The sequence below is a fragment of the Hyla sarda genome, chromosome 2 (assembly GCF_029499605.1).
Source record: "Hyla sarda isolate aHylSar1 chromosome 2, aHylSar1.hap1, whole genome shotgun sequence".
Lineage (NCBI taxonomy): Eukaryota > Metazoa > Chordata > Amphibia > Anura > Hylidae > Hyla > Hyla sarda.
Genome location: NC_079190.1, coordinates 495,108,367 through 495,135,411, shown reverse-complemented (window position 1 = coordinate 495,135,411; position 27,045 = coordinate 495,108,367). Strand labels below are relative to the sequence as shown.

Genomic DNA, 27,045 nt, shown 5'->3' with positions numbered 1-27,045 from the left:
ATGGACCTTTTTATCAAAGTATATATATGTTCCCCTCACATATAATGCCCCATGTCCTGCCCCCTCAGGGGGCATTATATGTGAGGGGCACAGAATATGGGGCATTATATGTGATGGGCACAGGACAGGGGGGCATTATATGTAAGGGGCAAATGTCAGGGGGGCATTATAGGTGCCTTATATGAGCACATGACAGGGCAGGCCCCTGTCATGTGCCCCTCACATAAAATGTCCCCTGACATGTGCCCCTCACAAATAATGCCCCCTGTCCTGTGCCCATCACATATAATGCCCCATGTCCTGTGCCCCTTATATATAATACCCCCTGTCCTATGCCCCTCATATATAATGCCCCCCTGTTATGTGCCCTCATATATAATGCCCCTCTGTTATGTGCCCCTCACTTATAATTTGCCCTTTTCTGTGCATGCACAACGCCCCCCCTCAGTTCACAGCTCCCTCTGTGTCAGCTCGTAGCGGCAGATTGCTGCTACGAACAGGACACAGGAGAAAACAGCTGGAGGCACACTCTAGGGATGGGCAGTAGCGCATCCGCAGCATCAAATACGCCGCGGATGTGCTACGTGTGGCCCTACCCTCATGCGGGATGCCCACAGAAATTACTAACGGGGACACTGAACCTACCCTATTAGGAACTTACATAATAAAACCTGTGACTATAGCAATGCAAATCATCAAACCTAAGCAGGTATCACAGGTAAGGGAACATGTATGGGTAATTTAGGAAAATAGTAGGGTGAAGGGGCACTGGTGGCTGACCTCTACAGTCAATAGAGTGGCCAGGGTGGATGATGGTTTCCATGATTAGATACATACCTATAGGGGGCTTAGAGCAGTGGTCTCAAACTGTGTCCCTCCAGATGTTGCACAACTTCAACTCCCAGCATGTTGGGACAGCTGTTGGCTGCCCGGGCATGCTGGGAGTTGAAGTTGTGCAACATCTGGAGGGTCACAGTTTGGGACCACTGGCTTAGAGCAAGAAATATGCAAGTTGTGAATAGGAGTTGTAATAAAGAATAAAAAAAATGAAAGACCAAAGAGGATTATAATAAGAAGAGACAACCAGTATCTTGATCTGGCTGCCGATGCAATTTTTTGGCAAGATGAATAGAAAGGCCAAGTTTAACCACAAAAGCTAAAGTGGATATGCTGGACATTTTTCAAGATGAGCTGTTATGTGTGTACATGAGGGGCGGCACTATTTCTGGACATTATATCCTTTTTATTTCCCTTATTTTAGCATTTTTTACCTCCATCTGTAATTGTTAGTTGTCCTGGAGCCAGTGGGTGAAGACTAGCTGCTGTGATGTCTCCGTACAATGTGCAAACGCACACACAGATATTCCTCCCCTACATCTCTAAAGCACATCCTCAGAAGGGGCAGCAGCAATGAGGACATTACAGAACAGTACTGACCGGTATACAAGACTTACTAGAGTTTTTAGCAGCCTCTCTGTGTCTGCATCTGTCTCACTCTGCAGCTAACTCCTGCTCCCTCTCTCCTCTCCATAGACTTCTATGGGCAGCATGAAGGAAGGAGCCAGGTAAGTGAATAAAGGAGTTGCACTATTTCTGTCCATGATATCACTTTCATATGGGAGTTTTCAGTAGTTGTCACTTCCATCTGGAATTTTCAAATGTCCTGGAACTAGTGGGTGGAGTCTTGCTGATAGGATGTCTCCCATACACTGGAAACACACAGACATCCTTTTATATAGTGCACCCTCAGAAGGGGCAGCAGCAATGAGGACATTACAGAACAGTACTGACCAGTATAGAAGACTTACTAGAGTTTTCAGCAGCCTCTCTGTGTCTGCATCTGTCTCACTCTGCAGCTAACTCCTGCTCCCCCTCTCCTCTCCATAGACTTCTATGGGCAGCATGAAGGAAGGAGCCAGGTAAGTGAATAAAGGAGTTGCACTATTTCTGTCCATGATATCACTTTCATATGGGAGTTTTCAGTAGTTGTAAATTCCATCTGGAATTTTCAAATGTCCTGGAGCTAGTGGGTGGAGTCTTGCTAATAGGATGTCTCCCATACACTGGAAACACACAGACATCCTTTTATATAGTGCACCCTCAGAAGGGGCAGCAGCAATGAGGACATTACAGAACAGTACTGACCAGTATAGAAGACTTACTAGAGTTTTCAGCAGCCTCTCTGTGTCTGCATCTGTCTCACTCTGCAGCTAACTCCTGCTCCCCCTCTCCTCTCCATAGACTTCTATGGGCAGCATGAAGGAAGGAGCCAGGTAAGGGAATAAAGGAGTTGCACTATTTCTGTCCATGATATCACTTTCATATGGGAGTTTTCAGTAGTTGTCACTTCCATCTGGAATTTTCAAATGTCCTGGAGCTAGTGGGTGGAGTCTTGCTGATAGGATGTCTCCCATACACTGGAAACACACAGACATCCTTTTATATAGTGCACCCTCAGAAGGGGCAGCAGCAATGAGGACATTACAGAACAGTACTGACCAGTATAGAAGACTTACTAGAGTTTTCAGCAGCCTCTCTGTGTCTGCATCTGTCTCACTCTGCAGCTAACTCCTGCTCCCCCTCTCCTCTCCATAGACTTCTATGGGCAGCATGAAGGAAGGAGCCAGGTAAGTGAATAAAGGAGCTGCACTATTTCTGTCCATGATATCACTTTCATATGGGAGTTTTCAGTAGTTGTCAATTCCATCTGGAATTTTCAAATGTCCTGGAGCTAGTGGGTGGAGTCTTGCTGATAGGATGTCTCCCATACACTGGAAACACACAGACATCCTTTTATATAGTGCACCCTCAGAAGGGGCAGCAGCAATGAGGACATTACAGAACAGTACTGACCAGCATAGAAGACTTACTAGAGTTCTCAGCAGCATCTGTGTATTTGCATCTGTCTCACTCTGCATCTTACTACTCCTCCCCTTCTCCTCTCCATAGACTTCTATGGGCAGCATGAGGGAAGGAGCCAGATAAGTGAAAAAAAGAGCCTAGATTTATTACGTTTTTACATTTACTATTGAGTGATGAGCCATTATAGAAGAACCAACTATACCAACTATGACCACAAAAAGGAAATTATACAAATTATTCTACTAGTATTTTTTTTTTAATTAGGAACATTCAGTCACAGAAAGTGAAGACATTACAATTAAAGTCCAAGGATAAGACTATGGATCATGACCAACCAGCAAACAGATCCAATAATATAGGTCAGTGTTTCCCAATCAGGGTGCCTCCAGCTGTTGCAAAACTTCAACTCCCAGCATGCCCGGACAGCCTTCGGCTGTCCGGGCATGCTGGGAGTTGTAGTTTCACAACAGCTGGAGGCACCCTGGTTGGGAAAAACTGATATAGGTGATTGTCTATTACAGAAGATTATAGGTGGAAAAAACAATAACCAATATCTTGTCCTAGAACATGGCCTATAACTGTATAAGGAGTTGGGCCCCTGCCGATTTCCTTTATGCTAATTTTTAATTCTAAGTATATATAAGTGAACAGGAATTTAGTGAAGGAGGTTCTCTACTGTACAATCCCAAATTGGTAAAAGGCTCTCCAGTTCATAAGTAGGTCACATTGTGCCCTATTGCTAAGACCCCCAGTGATCAGCTTTAAAGGGGTACTTATTATTATTTTTTTTTTTTTTTAAATCAACTGGTGCCAGGTGCCAGAAAGTTAAAACAGATTTGTAAATTACTTCTATTTAAAAATCTTAATCTTTCCAATACTTATTAGCGGCTGTATACTACAGAGGAAATGCTTTTCTTGGATTTCTCTTCTGTCACGACCACAGTGCTCTCTGCTGACCTCTGCTGTCCATTTTAGGAACTGTCCAGAGCAGGAGAAAATCCCCATAGCAAACATATGCTGCTCTGGACAGTTCCTAAAATGGACAGCAGAGGTCAGCAGAGAGCTGAAGAGAAATCCAAAAAGAAAAGCATTTCCTCTGTAGTATACAGCCCCTAAAAAGTACTGGAAGGATTAAGATTTTTTTTTTTAATAGAAGTCATTTATAAATATGTTTAACTTTCTGGCACCAGTTGATTTAAAAAAAAAAAAAAAAAAAAAGTTTTCCACCGGAGTACCCCTTTAACCTACAGAAGGAGGTAAGCGTTCAGCTCCCCTGCAGCTCCACCACAGGAGACATGAAGTATTACACAGTTCTGATTCAACTCAATGGGTTGTTCATGTAGTACATATATGTGTTGGGTTCTCCAGAGAACATCAGACAAGTCGCTCTCTACTGGATTATAGATGAGGGTCCTAAATGTGAGACCTCATTCTATTAGCTCAGATGAAACATGGATGGAAGGTAATGTTAATAGGGAAGATCTAAGTTATCAATGCTATAAACCACTAAGGATATTACCAGAAATACTATCACTAGCTAATATGTGCAGTCACATGTGTGATGTGGGGTATGGACATTGGGAGAGGGCATTTTAATTTCTCCACCATGGAAACCAACCAATTTGGAAACCACCCTTAAATAGGTACTTCGCCCCTAGACATCTTATCCCCTATCCAAAGGATAAGGGATAAGATGTCTGATCGCGGGGGTCCTGCCGCTGGGGACCCCCGCGATCTCCCTGCTGCACACAGCGACGGAGGCTCATGACATCACGATCACGTCCCGCTCTTGACTTCACAGCCATGCCCCCTCAATGCAAGTCTATGGGAGGTGGCGTGACAGGGCGTCACGCCCCCTCCCATAGACTTGCATTGAGGGGGTGTGGCAGTTACGTCACAAGCGGGACATGACCGTGACGTCACAAGCCTCCATCCTGCATCGTCAGTCATGTGGCACGGAGCGAAGTTTGCTCCGTGCACCGGATGTCTGGGGAGCCGCAGCCGAGATTGCGGGGGTACCCAGCAGCGGGACCCTCGTGATCAGACATCTTATCCCCTACAATCCACTTTATAGGTCATTCTTATGGTAGTTCCGTTGGCATTACTAATGTTCAGTTCACTGCTAGCAAGGTCCTTACTTTGTTGTGGAGCCCCATAAATTGCACATTGCCTACATCCAAATATGAGCTTCATCAGGGGTCAAGTCCTGGGGAAAAAAGTGCAGGAACTCACCCAAGATTTCCACTCAAGGGCCGATCCTGCAGAACTACTACTAATGGGAACTGTGTTCCTGCTGTGGAAAAAGTGCAGGAACTCCATTCCCACGTGTTCCTGCAGGACTTGAGCCCTGGGCTTCATCGTGCAGGAATCTCCATCACAATGGTCTTGACCATGAACAATGACGAGAAAGTTCACTGTAGTGCCAAAATCTAAGCCATCTTTTTTTTAGAAGACATGGTCCACATTTGATCTTCTATCTGGAGTTTGAATGAACCTTCCCTTTGTACTGTATATTATAATAACATATTCATGCAAAATATATTACATATCTATGTTTATTAGGGATGAGCAGCAAGGGCCATATTCAATACGTGATATTTCGCGAATATAGTGACGATTATTTGTCCTATGTTCTCAAAATTCGCATATTTGCTATGTTCATTCACTTTTTTTTTAATGCAAAATCGCTTTTAAAATTTGCATAAGAATTTGCATAAAAATATGCATGCAAATTTGCATGTGAAAAAAAAGCAAAAAATGAAAATTTGCATGGGAAATCTGCATAAAAATTTGCATGTGAAAAAAAAAATTATTAAGAATATTCGTTTTAACATTACGAACATTATGAATATATAGCGCTATATTCTAAATATTAGTGAAATCGCGAAGTGCTAATATGCGAGAAATAAATTCGCATTACGAATATTCGTGCTCAACACTAATGTTTATGCCCTCTGGAATGGGTTGCTCTAAGTTGATTGTTTAGCCCGGGAAGCGGAGTAGACGTTTATGGGCCTCAGACAACCGATGGATCCTTTGCTTCAAGAAGTTCCTGGTACTTGTCAGATCTTTATTTTCATTCAGAAGAGACTCGTGTTCTTCCCTCACTTGTAGAAGCTGCAGCATTTCCTTCTGGAGCTGCTTCCCATATTCTTGTAACATGTAAAACTGGACGATCAGAGGAATCTGATTGGCAAGCCGGTCTGTCGCCCCCTGTGGAATAAGAAAGTAGTGGTGAGCAAGACTGATGTTGAATGGTGTGCACCCATATAGTTACCGTATTTATACCATTTATACCACGCACCGGCCTATAACACGCACCCTCATTTTACCAAGGATATTTGGGTAAAAAGAGTTTTTTGCTGGCGCCCCATTGCCGGCGCCGCTGCCCCGTTGCCTCCCCCCATCCCCGGTGGCATAATTACCTGTTGCCTGGGTCAGGTCCGCGCTGCTTCAGGCCTTCGGCGTGCGTCCCCTGCGTCGTTGCTATGCACTGCACGGCGCGGCGCACTGACGTCATGCGCCGCGCCGTGCAGCGCATAGCAACGACGCAGGGGACGCACGCCGGAGGCCTGAAGCAACGCGGACCCGACCCCGGCAACAGGTAATTATGCCACCGGGGATGGGGGGAGGCAACGGGGCAGCGGCGCCGGCAATGGGTGCCGCTGCCCCTTCTCTCCCCCTGGCCGTTGGCGCCGCTTCTCTCCCCCTGGCTATCGGCGCCGGCAATGGGGCGCCGGCACCGATAGTCAGGGGGACAGAACGGGCAGCGGCGCCGATAGCCAGGGGGAGAGAAGGGCCGGCAGCAAGACTCTAGACCCCAGGAAAGGAAGGGGGAGAGAAGTGGGCAGCTTCTCTCTCCCCCTGCCTTTCCTGGGGGTGTATCGCCGTTTAACACGCACATAGACTTTAGGCTGAAAATTTTTGCCTAAAAAGTGCGTGTTATACGCCGATAAATACGGTATATCAGCCACAGTTCTTATAATAGTAGCCACAATTCCCACAACGATGTACAAGGCATTTATCCAATATAATATCAGTCGTTGCACAGGCAGTTCACTCCTTCAAGTACAGGATCATGAGTAAAAATGCTGAATAGAATGAAATATAACTAAAATACATCCTGGGCTTCCTAATAAAACGGGATCTCAATCTGGGAACATAACTTTGTTTAGTTTTAGCATTAGTCCCACATACACTTGTCCATCTATGTCCTTGAGGAGGCCACCTGCTTGGAGGTTCTCCTATGAGATGTCCTTCATATGAACAGGGACGGTTACTTCTCAGATAAAGACCTGCAGACTAATCTACCCCCCAAACTTCTTTTGGTATCCCCAGCCATTACTAAATGATAATGGCCTCAGAGATTGTGGATTCAGAGATAGTGGCTACAGATATAGTGGCTTCAGAGATCTACTTAGACATAGTGGCTTCAGATATCTCATTAGATATAGTGGCTTCATGACTAGGGGATATTATAGCTGCTATGATCTACACCAACAACCCCTTCCCAACTATTCTTCTACCCCTCTCCAACATCCCACCAATAAAGACAGACACAGTGTTGGTGAAAAATGGCCACAGCAGCCCAATTTATTAACAAATCAATTAAAACATTGTAACAACAGTAATAAATAATTTGTATGAACATCATACATAAATACCAGGCAAACAATTATCCCTGAGTAACATTAGTGCAGAAAAAGGACCTGAAGGCACCACTTTACTAACCCAAGGGCCTGCTACTTACTTCTAGCCGTGGATCACCTGCCCCAGGAGCACCAATTGTGCAGCCCAAAACCTTCTTTGGGGCCCCATGTCCACAGAGACTTTCCTACCAGGCTGGGAACCGCTCCCAGCCCACCTCCATGCTCCGATCCAAAACCTCCATGTTGTCCACTGATGCCTCCAGATCCCACTCATGACCCTGCCACAACGGCAAGATGTGCCCCCCCCCCCCCTTACTTCTGGCCTTTCCTCGACAACAACAAGGCCCTCTCCACCGACTCCTTCAACTCCAAATTCCACAAGTCCATCCCCAGCTCATTTAAATAAACCCCATCCCCATCCATAAACTCAGGGACCCCCTCTTCCAACTCCTTATGGCACACCACAAGCCCTCCATTCCTCACCACAAACTTGCTAATCACCTTATTAACTTTAATGCGGGCCCTGTTTAACGGCGCCACTGAGCGAGCCTACCGCCTCTTCCTCCTAGCCACAATCTCTGACCATATAATAATCACACCGGAAAGGACGACCACTGGCGGAGCAGGTCGAATTTGATGTCCCTCATGAAGCCACGGAACTTCCTAAACCCCAGGTCATTCCCCCTAGGTGGATTGCCAGGACATCTGGGGGCCTATCAATCCTCACAAAAAACTGAACCCTACCCAACAATTCCAACAAGTGCATGCCCCCCTGACCTAACCAATGCACCAGTGTCTCGGAACGGGGAATTCCTAACTGACGCCCAGCCGGGCGCACATCCGCTCTCACCCCCCCAAGCTACATATGAATGGCCGATGATACACACTAATCCCGTGCCAGCAACTGCAAAACAAAAGAAACAAACAATACAGGCAAAACAATGACATAGGAACATCACTCACAACAAATGCGGGTGAAAATAAATTTTAAAGCTCTCCGACTCCCACCTCCCAATGCGCTTTATGGCCTCTGACCCCAGCCCCCACAGAGCCGCCTCCGTGGCCGCCCCAATTCGAAAAGAGTGGGAGGTATACTCCTCAGCCACACACCCCGCCTCACATAAACATTTCCGAAAACCCCCCACAAATTGAAAACGGGACAGAAACCCCCCCTTGAACCAAAAGAGGGCCCACCACCCCAGCCTGACGTCCAAAAATTCCCGATAACATAACACCAGACACATGGCCGGACCCCCGACCCCGCTGATCCGTTTTAGACCTCCGAAGAAAACACTCCAAACCCCCGTCCGACAAGCAAACATCGGAGGCAAGCAGGCCCCCAACCCGCTTCTAACTAGGGGCCACCAAATCCGAAATACGAAAAGCTCCAACAAAAAGGCTAGAGCAAACACCAAACTGAACAAACGCCGTTCGTAATCAGAAAAACACACATCCCCCAACAAACCTCCCAAACGAAACAAACGCGGAAAAGATACTGGCTTTCTATTATCTCGGGAAACCGCCCCTTTCCGATAGCCCTTCAGAGCCGGCTGCACCAAAAACGCCTTGGACACATCTGGCAAACCTCTAGCTTTAAACCCTGCACAAAAAGCCCTCCCACCATAAAACAACGGGGCCACTTCCCAATCCGCTGGAGCGCCCATAAGAGCCAATGTCCGATCAACCTTTCCCAATCTGCCCACCAGCGACTATACAACCCCCAGGTAGCCCCACAAACCGACCGACAAACCAGACCCATGGCCACAGTTATGCCAGACTCCACAGTCAGTCCGGACAGGGGACTCCGCTCTACTCGGCCTCCGGCGCCAGCTCCCGAAACCAGTCCCACTGCAACCGAGAGAGAGCATCAGCGACAGGCACCCCTGGCAACCCCAGGCACATGTAAGGCAACCAGGTGCGTATTAAGCTCCGAACCCCGAAGCACTAAAAGCTGAAGCAGACTAACAACATGGCCTGAACCACCCCCATGTTGTTGCAATGGAAACACATTTTCCGATTGCGGAACAAAGTCCCCCACACTTCCACGGCTACAACAATCGGAAAAAGCTCCAGCAGGGCCAAATTCCGAGTAAAACCTTGCTCCCGCCATGCCGTCGTCCACTGCCCCACGCACCACTGACCCTGAAAATAAGCCTCAAAACCACAACCACCCGCAGCATCAGTGAACAGCTCCAGGTCACTACTTGAGACCGGTTGGTCCTTCACCACCGACCACCTGTTATAGTGCCCCAAAAAATCCAGCCAGACGCGCAAATCAGCACGCAGTCCTGCTGACAACCGAAAATAATGAGTCAGCCTGGCAACACCTGCAGTGGCTGCGGCCAAGCGACTGCAAAAATCCCTCCCCATAGGCATTATTCGACAAGCAAAGTTGAGACAGCCCAGCAGAGACTGGACCTCCCGTAACTGCAATTTGCGCGCCTGACAAGCCCGTGCCATTGCCTCCCGCAGCTCACCCAGCTTGTCCTCTGGTAGCCGGCACTCCATAGCCAAGGTATCAATCATGATACCCAAAAACTTAACTCTCGTGGCTGGCCCCTCCGTCTTTTCTGGCGCTAATGGAACGCCGAACCACTGCGACACCCGCTCCATCACCTGCAGCAACACAGCACATACCAGCACATACCCCGCCGAGCCCAAAAACAGAAAATTGTCCAGGTAGTGCAAAACCGAGTCCACCTGAGACTCCTGTCGCACAAACCACTCCAAGAAGGTACTGAACTGCTCAAAAAATGCGCACGAAATGGAGCACCCCATAGGCAGACAGAGGTCCACAAAAAAACGATCCCCCAGGCAACAACCTAACAGAGAAAAACTGTCCGGATGAACCGGCAACAAATGGAAAGCCGCCTCAATGTCCGTTTTCACCAAAAGAGCCCCCCCCGCGCTTAATGCCGTACCCACACCAAGGCAGCATCAAAGGAGGTATATGACACCACACAGAGGGCTTGATCAATACCATCATTCACCGATCCCCCCACCAGATGCGAGAGATGATGAACAAGTCGAAACTTATTGGGCTCCTTCTCAGGCAACAGCCCCAAAGGAGAGACCCGCAACCCTGCCAAAGGCGGAAAATCAAATGGCCCAGCCATCCTGGCCAAAGACACCTCTTTAAGCAACTTCTTCTCCACAACCAATGTCCGGGCCAATGCCGAAACCAAATTGCGCACAACACCCCCCAAAGGCGCCATCCCTGAACACGGAATACAAAAACCTTCCAAAAAACCAAGTCGCAGCACTTCCAGCACCGCCCTATTTGGGTACAAAATCTCCAGTTCTCCCCTTCCCATGCCTGTCACCCCCCCCTCGCTGCCCCCCCCCCTGAATCCGGAGCACTCATGCCCGAGGTGACACTCTGCTCCAAACTTGCAGTTCCCCTCATTATACTGCCAGCAGACTCCCCACCCCATCAACCGTCCTCCTCCGACCCCGGAACCGCCGACACCATCCCGAAAGGACTGCAGACCTCCCCCACCCCTAGGAGCCGCCATAAGCCACATCCACAGCCCTATATCCTTGTGATCCCAGCGGAGCGAAGGGCGCACCGCCATACACTGCCGAAATTGTTTGTCGTACCGCAGCCACGCCGTCCCCCCATAGACCCGGTACGCCTCCCCCACAGCATCCATATAGCAGAACAAACCGGAGCAGTACTCCGGCGACTTCTCCCCCACTACACTGGCCAGGATTGCAAAAGCCTGTAACCAATCCGAGAAGGTCCGCGGTATCAGCCGATACCGCAGACGTTCCTCCCCCTCCTCTACCTTCTCCATCCGCTTACCCTCGTCTGGCCGGACCTTATCCAAATTAAATTTCTCAAGAGGCAGTAGGGAAAATATATCCACTTACTCCCTCTTCCAGATCTTTTCCCGTACCACAGCCTTGAGGTGCGTCCCCAAGGGGCCCTTAAAGCAGACGTACACCTCGCCTAGCGCCGCGTCCACCAGACGCACCCCGCCACCCGTGCCCGAGGCCGCCACTACCAGGGGAGTGTCTTCCGGGCCAGATGCAGACCGCCCCCCCCCCCCCAACAAGGGAGCGGGTACAGCCACAGAGCGCCGTGCAGGATTCCGCCAAGCCTGCTCACGGCCACCATCTTCTCCAAGGAACAGACCCCAGACGTGCTAGGCTCCTCCCACCGCCCGCGGGCCACATCCACTCCACGCCGGCCCCTCGGCACCACAGCAAACCCAGCATCAGCGGAGGCCTCCCAGACCCCCCAGACCCAATCCGCCAGCACGGCCAGCAGAGGGGGCCAGGGAAGCCCCTGAAGGACTCACGCACCAACACCAGGAGTGTGGGGAGGACTCAGGGGACAAGCGCTCAAGCGGGCGAGAGCGCCGCCCACTGGACCGGGGCCCAGGCTCCCCTGCGAGGAGCGCAGCAGGAGGGGAAAGAGAGGACAGCTGCTCCTTCAGCCACCTGGGACCCCGCCAGAGGGCCTCCTCTCTCACCCTCTGCAGCAGGTCATCAATGGACGACATCAGGTAGGAAGTTCTTCAGCCAACTTTTTCTCTGGCCACGTGCCGACTGTGCCCCCCACTTCCGCCCCCCAGATAGATTCCGCCTCCTGAGATAGTGGCTTCAGAGATCGTGGCTTCAGAGACCTCTTAAGAGACAAAAGTACAGTAACCATTCCTGATGAATGGATATGTAGTGGTTAGAGACTGTTAGTAGCTGCTACAAGTTAGTAGTTCTACATAATAATACTTTTTGGCTCTTATCTCCAGGACATATATGACAGTTTTGTCTACATAACCAACAAATTCAGCTAAGTTTCAACCAATATAGAAGAAAATGTAAGATTAAGTTTTCAGAGTGAATCTGAAATGTGGGAAATTCACCCAATGTGTCCTATCGGTCCTATTCACTTATGGACTAATTATGGGCAGGGTAAAATGTTTAGTCGTCGATGTACCTTAATGTGATGACTGGAGGATAAGAATAGGGATCAGATAATCATGGTTGAGCAGAAATTACATAGATGCAATACATTTCCTAACAACCTTACCTTAAAATACGCCTCTACATGATGGGTCATCTCTTTGACAGAACACTGGAAGAGGTCAAGCACATTTGTATGGATTGCATACATAGACAGAACAGTGTTTTCCTGAGGAGCGTTATTTTTAAAGATGGTTTCAAGCTCATATCTGTAACATTTGTCTTGGGAATAGACCATTTTCTCCATCAAAAACTGGACTTTGACAAGATTGTCTGCTGCATCTTCCTGCACTTGTCTCAGGTTTTCAATTTTAGTCTAGAAGCAAAAAAAAAAGATAGAGCTCAAAAAGCATCGGCTTCTTAAAAGGGATTTTAAAGGGATTCCTACCTAAAAGGGATTGTCCACTTTGGTCAATCATTTTTTCTATTTTTCACCCCCTATATTTCTTTGCACTTTTTGAGGAATATCCACCCGTGCTGGTTAAATTGATATTACCTATGTTTTATGCTTTTGTTTTTTTATTGTGGGAAAACAGGCTCATAAACCAGGTTTTATATAATATAATATTACAGAGGGATTTTGGGAAGCTTTAAGTTTGGGTAGAAGAATAGCAACTGAAGTTTATGTGGATATATATAAGGTTATGCACTAGTTTACAAAATTAAAATGTACAATTATGTGCTCAAAAGCATAACACTGCTACTGAAGAAGACTCCCCTTGCCCAATCCCTGCTGTTGTCCTCCGGCAATCCTCTTTGGTATCTTCAGCTGTGGGCCTGACTTGGAGCTGGGTCACTAAGTTCCGACCATGCTCCAAGTGGGACCCGCAGCTGAAGATATCGAAGAGGATTGCCGGAGAACGACAGCATGGAACGAGACAAGGTAAGTACAGTTGTTATCAGTGTCACCTTCACTGTCTGTCTGTACCAACAGGTTAGTGCAGGTGACACTGATGACAGATTTCCTTTAAAAGAATACTGCAGTTAAAGGGGTACTCCTTTGGAAAACTTTTTTTTTTTTTTAAATCAACTGGTGCCAGAAAGTTAAACAGATTTGTAAATTTCTTCTATTAAAAAATCTTTATCCTTCCGGTACTTTTTAGCAGCTGTATGCTACAGAGAAAATTATTTTCTTTTTGAATTTTTTTTTGGTCTTCTCCACAGTGCTTTCTGCTGACACCTGACGCCTGTATCAGGAACTGTCCAGAGCAGAAGAAAATCCTCATAGCAAACCTATGCTACTCTGAACAGTTCCTGACACGGACAGAGGTGTCAGCAGAGAGCACTGTGGACAACACAAAAAAAGAAATTCAAAAAGCAAAGAATTTCCTCTGGAACATAAAGCTGCTAATAAGTACTGGAAGGATAAAGATTTTTTAATAGAAGTAATTTACAAATCTGTTTAACGTTCTGTCACCAGTTCATTTAAAAAAAAAAAAAAAAGGGTTCCACCGGAGTACCCCTTTAACGTATTCTCAATTTATTTCCATCTGCTGTACACTTTTTTGGGATTAATAAAAGTCTACGGGCACCTTAAACATTGTGCTCAAATGTCATATGAACAGAGACTAAGCTTAACTGGTTCACAGGTATACTGGCCCAATAAAATGACATCACTTACCTTAGTAACTTTACATAGATTACTGAAGTTGTGAAAATGTTCCAAGGCAATTTCATTGAATGTTTTTCGTACAATGTCTAAAAATTTTATAAAAAAAATAAAAAACAACAATATTATTACCATTAAATGGAAATCGAAGCTGTGTATTTTTTTTATGAAGGAAAAGACTGGCTAAATATTAATAATTAGTAAAAAAAAATGTTTTGCTAAGGTCAAGTGACATATTACAGACACAATATTATTAATACCTTCACTGTGGACCATAAACGTTTTCAAGGCCCTTAACAAAGGCAATGACTATTACCAATGCACATTATTGGTCTGTACAGCAGAAGTTGCAATAATTACTTCCTCTTCTCTGACATCACTTCCTGTTCTGAAGTTTTTGGCTCAAACGGTATCACCCAGACTTCCTGTTTTTCCTTTATTGAATGGGGACTATTGTACCTACTCAAACTGTAAGAGCCCCGACCCCTGGGACCAAGCACCCTTTTCTACAAGACCTATCATAGTAATAGGTCGCCCCTCCCTAGCTGAAAATCAGACCCTGAATCATAGTGAACAACAGCATTTTTTCTTCTCAGTGTTCCTGAACCTGTATCTAGGATCCCATGTTAGTAGTGTGCTCCTGTAGGTAGGACACCTGTAGGTAGTTTCTCCCTGTAGGTAGGTCCCCTCTGTAGGTAGGCACAAATACGGAGGACCGGAGTCTGTGATGTCTTCAGCAGACCGGAGCAGTACAGTGGGCTGGGGGCAGTACAAACAAGTACACTGTGTTTGCCTGTAATGGGGGGAGGTAGAGTACCATGTGGGCCACCGGGAGCATGTGACGTCATTGTTCCATGAAGTGGCGCCCAGGACTGCCTAAGCACCCCACCAACAGTTACACATCTATTACTAATGCTGGTAATGGAGGCCCTGGGTCATGGGGCAGACCCTCAATGCATAAATTAGGGTGTCCTCTTTCAAGTATAAATGTTATGAATAAAATTATAGAGGCATAAATAGTAACTATGGGGGGTATTTATCAACGGATTTATGTGTTTTTTTATTGCGTATGTTTGGCAAATTTTTTTGGCGCATTCTCTCACTGTAATTTTCTAAACTTGCTAGGATTTTGATGGTCCTGTGTATGATTTTTGCAATGATCAGTAATTTATAATTTGCGCCAATTGTATTTCGGTGCCAATTTGCCTGTTTTTTGACGCATGTTTGACGCAAATCACTGCCAACAATATTCTGACATGGAAAACACACATACCAAAATGACGAATATGGTATGCGCCAAAGTTACTAAAGGACACGCGCCAAATGATAAATTTGGCGCACATCTGTAAAAACCAAAGTAAAAAGAACTGACAAGAGGTAAAAATGATAAATACCAACCCTATATGTATAAGCCAGCTTTACCCAGGCCACATATAACACTGCACTAACTCAACCATGAAGCCCCAGCCTATCGCCCACATGGTCAGTGACATTCTTACCCGTCACAGTTTTCAGCACTTCTCTGGCAGGGTCTTCCATGGCTCCAATCTTTTCTTTCACGATCGCTTCAAATGTCTTATAGTTAATAAATCCTGGGAGTTCTCTGCCTCTATGCAATTTCTCAAATTCTTCAATTTCATCTTTGAGCACAGCGTTAACTTAAAAAAAAAAAAATAATAATGATAAATATATATATATATATATATATATATATATATATATATTAGGAAGGGTGTATGAGACAGCACCAGGCCCCAACCTCTGTGCTTGTGGTTGCCCGGGCAGCCAGCCCAGTAGCATAAAAAGATAAAATAATTGAAAAAAAATATAATAATAATAATAAAAATAATATAAAAAATAAATGTAGAAATAAAAAAAAGATGTTAATAAAAAAATAAATAAAAAATAAATAAAAATAAACATAAAAATAAATAATTAATAAATAATAAAATAAAAAGTAATAAATAAATAAAAATTATAATAAAAAAATAAATGAAGAGTAAAAAATAAATAAAATATGATAAATAAATAATAAAAAATTACGAGAAAAAATTACTCATTGTGGGGAAAATAAAGACAACCCAGCTTTTCAAAGATCCATGACCTGACTGGAATTCACAAAACCTCTGCTCTCTAGCACTGTGCACACCCCTCCATCTCCAGCATTGTATGGACCCCAAAAACAAACAAAATAAATTAAAAAAATGTAGCCAGCACCTAAACCCAATACACGGGTGCACGCTGCTGAGGCAAGTACAAAACATGTAAAAAAAAAAAAAAAGAAAACGCTGCTGTACCCCTGTATTGGTTTTAGGTGCTGGCTACATTTTTTTTTTTTTTTTGCTGTGCAATTGGGAGTGGCTCCCTCTGTAGCCGTGCATCCCCTCCCCTATTTCACAGGAGGTGGCTTTTGGGTTGTTAGTGGATCCGGCATGTCACCCAGCCTGAGGTGAGTGAATGTTAGGGTCCCATCCGATATGAGGCCACCTCCGCGTGGTGGATGGGGGGACACGTTTTTTGTTGACCAAGTGTGCTGCTGCCATTTTCTTTTTTTACATGTGTTGTATGGAACCCCCCCCCCCCTACCCTCCAGCACTTTATACACCTGCACCCACTGTAGAAATAAACCATTCTTCCTTTATTTTGTACCTACAGTTGACAAAATAAAGTTTTTGGAGATATTGCAATACATAACACCATCTGAACTACAATTATCGTTATTAATAATAATATTTATATAGCGCCAACAGATTCAGCAGCACTTTACAATTTTATGGATACAAATAAAGACAAATATCAGACATTATAATAATAACAATAATATAAATATTACTTACACCTCCTGATAGAATCATCCAGTTCCCCTTGCCAAGTATTGAAGAACGTCCGAACTCTGGAAAAAAGCTTGGGGGTCTTTGTAAGTGACACAGATTCCTCTCCTTGAATAACTTGGGCAATGTCCAGGTTAAATTGCTGAATTCTCTGTTAAGATAAACATTTTTTATAAAAATAGAGCAGATATTGTAGAAGACTTATATATGCGTAGTGTATCTGTTCAGCAGTAGAATCATTCTAAGACTTTGGTTAAAGGGGTACTCCGGTGGAAAATATATATATATATTTTTTTTAAATCAACTGGTGCCAGAAAGTTAAACAGATTTGTAAATGATTTCTATTAAAAAATCTTAATCCTTCCCGTACTTATCAGGTGCTGTGTGTTCCACAGGAAGTTCTTTTCTTTTCTTTTTTTTATTTCCTTTCTGTCTGACCACAGTGCTCTCTGCTGACACCTCAGTCTATGTCAGGTACTGTCCAGAGTAGGAGCAAATCCCCGTAGCAAACCTCTCCTGCTCTGGAGAAGTTCCTGACATGGACAGAGGTGTCAGCAGAGAGCACCGTGGTCAGACAGTCAAAATAAATTTAAAAAGAAAAGAACTTCCTGTGGCGCATCCAGCAACTGATACATACTGGAGGGATTAAGATTTTTAATAGAAGTAATTTACAAATCTGTTTAACTTTCTGGCACCAGTTGATTAGAAAAAAATTGTTTTTCACCAGAGTACCCCTTTAAGGATCATGACTGCAGGATTGATTGATCACATGTCATTTGTATAGAATGGATTTATACAGAGCCGCTATGGGTTAGTACAGTAGACACGCCACCTCTGGGAGCAAACATGGTGGACTGAGTAAACTTATATAGAGCCTGACATCACCAGTCATGGTCCCAACTCAGGCCCCTTTCACAATACCATTATGACACGTCAGTGTGACGGCCGTCGGGGCCCCTGGGGAGAATAGCGGGAGAAAAAAAATACTGCTTGCGCCGTCTTTTTCTCCTGCTACAAAACAACAGCGCCCGACAGACTCCATTGACTATAATGGCGTCCATCAGGACCCGTTGTTGCCCATTGTGCCCCGCCAAAATAACGACCATTAAAGCCAAAAAAAAGAGAGCTATAACGACCGTTCTCAACAAGCCACAACAGTAGTGTATATTTAGCCATAGGTATACAGTGGTCCCTCAACATACGATGGTAATTTGTTCCAAACGACCCATCGTTTGTCGAATCCATCGTATGTTGAGGGATCCGTGCAATGTAAACTATAGGAAGTTATACTCACCTGTCCCCGCCACTCCGGACCACGTCCTCACCGCTCCCGATGCTGTCCCAGGGGCTCCCGATGCTGTCCCACTGCTCCGGTTTCTTCATCGGGATCCTCTGGCTTCTTCCGCATCTTCTCCGGTGTCCGGGCCTCGCTTTCTGGTGACGTTATTACGCTGCTGTGCCGCCACGGCGTGCGTAGTGACGTAATAACGATGCCAGAAAGCGAGGCCCGGACCCTGGAGAAGATACAGAAGATGCCGGAGGATCCCGAAGTGGACCCGGAGCAGCGGGAATAGGTAAGCGAACCTGCCCGGGATGCTTTAACTGCTATCCGACAGCAGCTTAAGCATTTTGCGCTGTCGAATAGCAGTTAATGCGATGGCCCCGACATATAAAAGCATCGTATGTCGATTTTATCATATGTCGGGGCCATCGCATGTTGGGGGTTACTGTATTAGATATGAGTTCCCATCATTTACCTCCACCAGGAAGGACAGTCTCTCGCTCTCATCCTCGGGGACACCTCTTCCACACTTTTCTAGCTCATCTTTTGTGGCCTGAAGTTTGGTTTTAATCTGATCCTCCAATGTTGGAAGTGATCTCTGTAAAAATGAAGAAAATTGTACTGTATCAGAATGCCACCATCATTGAAATGCAATACCCTTTCATACCTCTGGGGTTTTGTTGAGAATTTGGGAAGTCTCACCTTGTGAGTAAAAGTAACTGGGGATCATTTACAAGGACTGGTCTGTCCTGCTTCGAGATATAAAGAAAAAACTTGGTTTGTGCCATCTTTCCCAGAAAAATAACATAAAAGCTATAAAGCACATGTCCGTTAAAGAGTACTTGTCACCAAATAAACTGTTTTAAACTAACTCAGGCTATCTCCCCTAACTACTCCTAACACTCCTCCAACCCTTAAAAAAATCCAGAGCTTTAAAAAACTGTGTATCTTACCCTTCTTCTTGCTCACAGGAGAAAGTGGGCTTTTGCCAGCAGGCATGATATCACTGAAGCCTGCTGGGGGACCACTTCCGCCCTCACATTGCAGTGCTGTGATAAATAGAAGACTTCAGGCTCTGTGCAGGTTTCAGTCTGTGCAGCTTTCTATGAGAATCTGTGGAGCTTTCACTTTCTGTGTAGCTGTCACTCATGCTCAGTGCAGAGAAATACTTCCTGAGTTTGGCCTCCTGCCAGGCTGGGAGGAGACCGAACTCACTGTATTAATTGTGGCAGGGAACAGAACAGAGCCACCTAGTGGCCGTTTTTTTTAATTACATTTTAAACACATTTATGTTGATAATTTTAAAAGCAAGTGACTGGGAACACTATATTAAAAGTTTTATTTGGTGACAGGTACTCTTTAAGCTGGTCATAGTGTCCTCCTGATGTATAATCTGCAGGGAAACCAGGCAGCAAGTTTTCAATTTCCTGCAGCTCCCCCACAGGAGATATGAAGTATTACACGGTGCCCCTTAACCTCTTAAGGGCCAATGACGTTGTGGAACGTCATGGCACCCTGGGCTTTAAGAACCAATGACGTCCCACAACGTCATGGCGTTTTCCGGGCAGAGATCGGAATGGCATGCCTGCTGAAATCGTTCAGCAGGCATGCCGTGCAAATGCCTAGGGGGGTCCCAGGACCCCCGCATGTCGGAGATCGTAGAAAATTGCATGTCAATTCAGACATGCGATTTTCTCCTATTCCGGGCTGATCGGGTCTCTGGTGACCCGATCCCCCGGAAAATAGGGATGCTCGGACATGTGAGTGACATGCCCCAGCATCCTGCAGGGTAGGAGTGAGGTCGCAATGCTGCGATCTCCTCCCATCCCCTGCCATTGGTCAGAACTGATTCTGACCAATGGCAGAGCAGGACGGTGGGTTGTCATGGAAACCCACCGTTCTGCCCACCCCTGGATGTCAGGCAGAACGGGGGGGAGAACATGGAGGCCGGTACCTGGAGGAGAAGACTCGTGGGGCCCGGCAATCATCGCAGATATTCACCGGAGATCCCGGCTCAGGTAGGGAATCGACGGTGGGGGGGAGAAATGAAACTGAAAGTAATGTGATTTTTACTGTGGCAACCACTAGGAAGGCCGAACTGCAACTCCCAGCATGCCCAGCCAGCCAAAGGCTGTCTGGGCATGCTGGGAGTTGTAGTTTTGCAACATCTGGAGGGTCACAGTTTGGGGACCACTGTTACAGTGGTGCCCAAACTGCAGCCCTCCAGATGTTGCCAATCTACAACTCTCAGCATGCCTAGACTGCCCAGGCATGCTGGCAGTTGTAGTTCTGTAACATCTGTCCCTTCAGATTTTGCAATTTTCATGATATTTTTGAAAATTGCTGCTCTACTTTGAAGCCCTCTAATTTTTTCAAAAAGTAAAAATATGTCCATTTTATGATGCCAACATAAAGTAGACATATTGTATTTGTGAATAAAAATAAAATGTATTTGGAATATCCATTTTCCTTACAAGCAGAGAGCTTCAAAGTTAGAAAAATGCTAAATTTTCTAAATTTTCATGAAATTTTGGAATTTTTCACAAAAAAAGGATGAAAATTTACCACCAAAATAAAGTAGAATATGTCACGAAAAAACAATCTCAGAATCAGAATATTCGGTAATAGCATCTTAGAGTTATTAATGCTTAAAGTGACGGTGGTCAGATGTGCAAAAAACGCTCTGGTCCTAAGGTGTAAAATGGCCTGGTCCTTAAAGGGGTTATCCAGGAAAAAACTTTTTTTTATATATCAACTGGCACTTAAACAGATTTGTAAATTACTTCTATTAAAAAATCCTTTCAGTACTTCTGAAGTTAAGGTTGTTCTTTTCTGTCTAAATCCTCTCTGATGACACCTGTCTCGGGAAATGCCCAGTTTAGAAGAGGTTTGCTATGGGGATTTGCTTCTAATTGGGCGTTTCCCGAGACACGTGTCATCAGAGAGGACTTAGACCGAAAAGAACAACCTTAACTTCAGAAGCTCATAAGTACTGAAAGGATTAAGATTTTTTAATAGAAGTAATTTACAAATCTGTTTAACTTTCTGGAGCCAGTTGATATATATATATATATATATATATATATATATATATATATATATATATATATATATATATATATATAAAAAAAAAGTTTTTTCCTGGATAACCCCTTTAAGGGGTTAAAGAGGTACTTCAGTGGAAAACAAATATTTTCAAATCAATAGGTGAAAAAATTTGTTTTCCAATTGAGTACCCCTTTAAAACCAAATTGTTGTGAAATACAGGACAGGTAACAGACTCTGGCCAAGAACACTTAGAGCGAGCGGCGGGGGTCGTGATGTCACTGCCACGCCCCCTCAATGCAAGTCTATGGGAGGGGGCATGACAGTCGCCACGTCCCCTCCCATACACTTGCATTGAGGGGACATAATGTGAAGTCACGAGGGGCGTGGCCATGACGTCAAGACTCCCGCCGCCCGCACCCAGCGTTCTAAAAGAACGCCGGGTGCTGCACAGAGGTCCTTTGGATAGGGGATAAGATGTCTTTGTCTAGGGGTGGAGTACCCCTTTAAAAGAGTGTTGTCTTAGTATAGACATTAATGATGTATCCTAACTTCTGACTGGTGTGATCCCCACTACACCGTGCATAGTCGGGCAGCAGTATTGTCTCCGACTGACTTTACTGGGCTGACCATGCGGACCCCTTAGAAAGTCGAGAAGCACCATAGCCACTTTATTCTACTGATAAGCAGCAACCACCTTATTAATTTGGACAATTACAGTGTAAGTCCAGTATTCGACAAAGATTGGTGCGGAGAGATGCAGCTTACGTTGGGTGGTAGAGTTACAGAGGCAACCGTACGATGCCCAGCAAGTTCCGTGCACCAGTCCCATTCATCAGAAAGGCACAGATTTTCCTGGACAACTAGAGTGAGCCAAGGTAACAATATATTACTATTGATAATTGATATGATCGTGATGTGTTCCGGTGACTTACATTGATGTGCTCCACCAGTTCGGTTGTGAGTCGTTGAGCTAGACATGGGATGGTAGCCTTCTCCTCCTTCCAAAGGTCACTGTATTGATTTAAATAAGTATATGATCATATGTAATGAACATAAACACCATACCTTACACTGTACTATATACATCCACAGTCTGCAAACATGTACATAGCTAGGCCTGCTTTGAGCTGCCTGGAGTCCAGGTTATTTAGCTCACAGAGCATTGTCTAGACTGGATACAATTATATCCACTTCTGAGTGCGCAGGTTTGTAGCCAATAAATGTAAATAAGAGTACATATACCATAAACAGCTGTATGGATAGACCCCGTAGCCCAGTCATAAAGAAAACAAGGAGCTTGTTAGTGACTGACCAGAAAAACTCATGATCTTCGAAAAAGTCCTTCTCCTTCTCAATGGCTTCTTTCAGTGACAATCTCTCCTGGATCTCCTGCTGTCCTCGACATTTCACAATCATGTAGCCTTTCTTCAGGTGGATGACATTATTGTTTACTATGTTAACAATGTCTTCCTCGGTTCCCTTGTCTAATAAATCTGGCTTCGTTAGGATTCCTGGAGTTACAGAAAAAGAAAGTAAATGGCCTTTAGGATCATCTCTGAAAAACATTAGTGGTGTCTCGAGGTGTAAAGGTGTAGGTGTATGGGGCAGATGTTGTAGCCCAGTGGCAGGTGTTATTAACCCCTAAATGTTTGTGACGCCAGGGCAGGGTTTTCCCGGTAACCACATTGAACGGTAGTACCTCTATCCCAAGGTTAGGCAGGGCAATAATAGTCCAAGACCAGGTTAGGGTTAACGGTAGCTTTACTGAGGTAGACAGATGGCAATAGTCTTTACAGCTAGGCCAGGATCCCAGAAGGTGGCCAGTAACACAGAAGGACCTCGCAGCTTGCTGGGACTTGTAGTGACTTTGACAGACTTTAGGACAGCCACGCTGACTATAATAGACTTGACTATAGACTTGACTTGTCTGTAGGTAGTGACAGCAGACATAGATGACTTGACTTACTGACATGTGGCTGTAGGTTAGGCTTGAGGCCTCCAGGTGTGCTGGACACTGGCTCTGAGACGTCTGGGCTTTACTGTGCCTCAGGATCAACAGAGGGATTGCAATGGCTGCCCCTCTTATAAAGGGGGGCTGAGCCAAAAGCCCATAGGTCAAGCTGCAGGTCACCTGGTTAGCTGGTGCTCTCTGGGTAACAAACACATCATGTGAACACATTATCATGTGACTAACTCAAAGGTCCTTAAAGGTCCTTAATACATAACACACATAACACTATATATATTACTATGGGGGAGACACTGCAGGAGAGCCCCTAGGACACAGAGGGACTCAACCTGACCTAAGTTCTGTACAGGAGTATATCCTGTACTGGGACATTATACATGGGCCTTGTTAGAATGTCCAAAATAAGGTTTATAATGTCTGACCACCAATGTGCCAGACCATCATCTTGTAAAAGTTCAATATCAAAAATAAATCTAGATTGGTATCCAGGTGCTGGTTATCTCAACCACATGACTACCGCCCCAGGTCAGGCCTAATTCTTGGTCACTCTACATACCCATCCATGGTCGGTACAAGTGGTGTAGTGATCCTCTGGTTTAATAATGTTGGTGTTGGTTAACACCACCAATAGACAAGGGAATGGGGCCAAACTGAGCTGAGGCCCTTTACAGGACTTCTACATGGGCTGCATTATAGTTTATACACTCTTGAATATATCTCATTGAGCTGCTACATGATATGAAACTCACCCAATGTTCTCTCTCCACTTGGATCCACTTCTCGTGCCATCTCAAGTGCTTCAGTTGTGGCAATGTCAACATTGCAGGGCACCACAACCAAACAGATCGTCTCTTGCTTCTCAATATACTTCTTTATGAGCCTTTTAATCTGGAATTATACATTTGGACATCCCATAAACAATGGAAATTATATTGAATATATAAATATAAGAAATTCCAGCTTTCTTAAGGGACTTGAGAATTGACTGGGATTTGATGCCTCACCTTGTCCCCGATGTCTTTTGGTTGGTTCCCTATAGCAACTCTAGCAATTCCAGGGAGATCAATGAGAGTCAGGTCAGGAACATCAGGAGATACCACCTCAAGGCTTATAAGCTCAGAGCTGATCCCCAGACCTGGACCGGCCATTGCATCTTGAGCTAAATATTAAATTAATAGAAACTGTGTTAGAACCTACAATATTACCTGAAAAACAAAATTAACTCGGAGCAGATGATACCACTGGATCTCCACACTTATGTAGTGAACTGACCATGTTATATAATATACTGGGATGACCACCATTAGTACCTTTACTCCTAGTCTACAGAAGTGTACCAGGCGGATATGAGAATAAATCAGTCTTCCAGTCAGCCAGTAGTTTGATGTAGAGTGATTGATGTAGAGGTTGCGGTGGCATCTATGCCCTGAGGTCTAAAGAGGCCCAGGAGGTCCATCTAGCCCAGTGATGCAAATGTAAAAATCAGAGCTGTAACAGAGATGGATGTGGATCCTCTAACCTGTGTGGCTGATGACACAGACCGTATCGGAGAGCAGAATCTAAGGTGCCGCTGGTCTTCACCAGAGCCCGCCGCAAGGTAGGATGGGCTTGTTGCGGCAGGCAACACCCAGGTCGCTACCCCCGACACGGCTCGACTACACAGGTAACTGGGCAAGGCGAGGAACCGATGGATAAGGCAATAGCGTAGTCAAACGTAGCAGAAGGTCAAGGCAGGCGGAAAAGGTGCAGAGTCAAATAATGTGGCAGGAAGGTCTGGATACACGGGTAAGGCAACAGGCAAAATGGAACGCTTAATCTCAGGCTAGGGGCACTGGAGATCCGTCAGGGAAGTGTGGGAGGTGTAAGGACTTATAATGTGGTGTCCAGTGCAAACACTAATTATGGGCGCACTGGCCCATTAAATTTCAGAGCTCCAGCGCGCACCCTAGGATATGGCGACGCGCGCTCTGGAGCTGAGACACCTTGGCAGCGGAGCAAGGTGAGTGATGGGCTGGGATTCGCATGCGGGGCGCGTCCCCGCAATGTGAATCCCAGCCCCACCGGCAGATGGGGACTCCGGGACACTGTGCTCACGGCCGGAGCTTGTGGCCGGAGCGCAGAGTGTAACAAGAGCATACCCAGACAGCCGATGGCCCATCAAGTGATCACACACCCATCATCTTTGTAGAACCAAGAACTTTGAGAAAATCAGGGGGTACTGTAGGGACATAGTTCCCATCACTCACCTTTCATGATCTCCTTCTCCACCTCTATAGGCTTCTCCAGCTCCTGGTTGATGGTCAGATAACTGATCTTCCCCCGCCATTCTGAATCCCTTTTACCTTTGATAAGTTTTAGCTCTAATGGACATCGAGTGACAATACCTGCAAAAATAAGAGGACAGTGAAAGGTAAATGTCTGGGGCTCAAGTGAATATGGGGCCTGGTTTATGGGGTGGCAAATCAAGCAATTGCCCAAAACACTCATTTTGAGGCCCCAAAAGGACCAGAACTCCGGGGCACCTGATGAGTGGAGTATATAAACCTTTACTGCCCAGGGACTTGGCATTTTATGGCAATATTATTTGGGCACTAAATAGCACTATTGCTTAGGAAATATATGGCAATGTTATGTGGGCACTATATGGTAGTGTTATTTAAATGTTCCATTGAGGTATTGTATAGTCATTTATAGTGTAATTATTCAGACATTGAATAGTAGTATTCTGTAAGAACCATTGTATATGGCAGTTTTGTGTGGGCACTAAATGTAGTAATATTTGAACACTGCATGTTGACTAGTGTTGAGCGGCATAGGCCATATTCGAATTCGCGAATATTCGCGAATATATGGACGAATATTCGTCATATATTTGCGAATATTCGCATATTCGTTATATTCTCGTTTTATTTTCGCGCATGCGAAGATTTACATAAATGAATATTGGCATATACAAAATTAACGCGCGCGTAAATTCGCATATGCGAAAATTAGCATATGCTAATTTTCGCATATGCGAATGTTCGCACGCCAGTCTCACACAGTAGTATTACAGCCTTCTTTACACCACACAAGCTGGAAGCAGAGAGGGGTGATCACTGTGATGTGTACTGTGAAAAAAAAAAAAAAAAAAAAAAAAAAACGAATATTCGTAATTACGAATATATAGCGCTATATTCGCGAAATTCGCGAATTCGCGAATATGCGATATTCGCGAATAATATTCGAATTGCGAATATTCGCGAGCAACACTAATGTTGACATTATTTAGGTATGGATTGACAATATTATTTGGAAACGTGAAAATTAGTTGTACTAGGACACTGAGTATCAGTATTGTGTATGAACTATATGGCAGTATTATTTGGGCACTTTATAGTAATATTACTTACTTTATTTTACTGCATGGCCATACTATTTTGGCATTGTATTACAGTTTTATATGGGAAACTGAATGGCAGTTTTAGTTGGACATGAAAAGGCAGTATTATGTAGGAACAATATGGCAGTGTTACGTGGGCACTATATGCTGTATTCTAGATCAGTGTGCTAGATCATAACGTTTTACTCACCGCTGCCTCTAGGGAGTGTGATTCCAGACAGAGCCTCTAGAACGGAACTTTTGCCAGAACTCTGATCCCCGATCACGGCGATCGCAGGTAACGCCAGATCCTTCTCCACCCCAAGTGACCTCAAGGAGTCAATGAGGTCAATACATGGGCGGATCTTCTCCTCATAGTTGTCATATAAGTAGCTTGACATTCTAGAGATACAAAAATGTATATGTTTTTATGGGGCTGTATAACATTTCCTTGCATATCGCATAA

At 45.1% G+C, this 27,045-nt stretch overlaps 1 protein-coding gene across 1 annotated transcript in view; it reads right to left on the bottom strand.

The window, feature by feature from the left end:
* Positions 1–5,604: 5,604 nt before the first annotated feature.
* LOC130357175 (interferon-induced GTP-binding protein Mx1-like) overlaps positions 5,605–27,045 on the bottom strand; it is a 46,396-nt gene continuing 24,955 nt past the window's right edge. The window contains exons 3-14 of the mRNA XM_056559699.1: positions 26,791–26,981; positions 25,465–25,602; positions 24,223–24,377; positions 23,968–24,106; positions 22,562–22,760; positions 22,182–22,260; positions 18,677–18,799; positions 16,926–17,070; positions 15,588–15,746; positions 14,101–14,177; positions 12,547–12,795; positions 5,605–6,075 (exon numbers count right to left, since the gene is read on the bottom strand). Coding sequence (XP_056415674.1) covers positions 5,845–6,075; positions 12,547–12,795; positions 14,101–14,177; positions 15,588–15,746; positions 16,926–17,070; positions 18,677–18,799; positions 22,182–22,260; positions 22,562–22,760; positions 23,968–24,106; positions 24,223–24,377; positions 25,465–25,602; positions 26,791–26,980 — 1,884 coding nt within the window. The 5' untranslated portion in view covers position 26,981 and the 3' untranslated portion in view covers positions 5,605–5,844. The remainder of the gene's footprint in view (positions 6,076–12,546; positions 12,796–14,100; positions 14,178–15,587; positions 15,747–16,925; positions 17,071–18,676; positions 18,800–22,181; positions 22,261–22,561; positions 22,761–23,967; positions 24,107–24,222; positions 24,378–25,464; positions 25,603–26,790; positions 26,982–27,045) is intronic.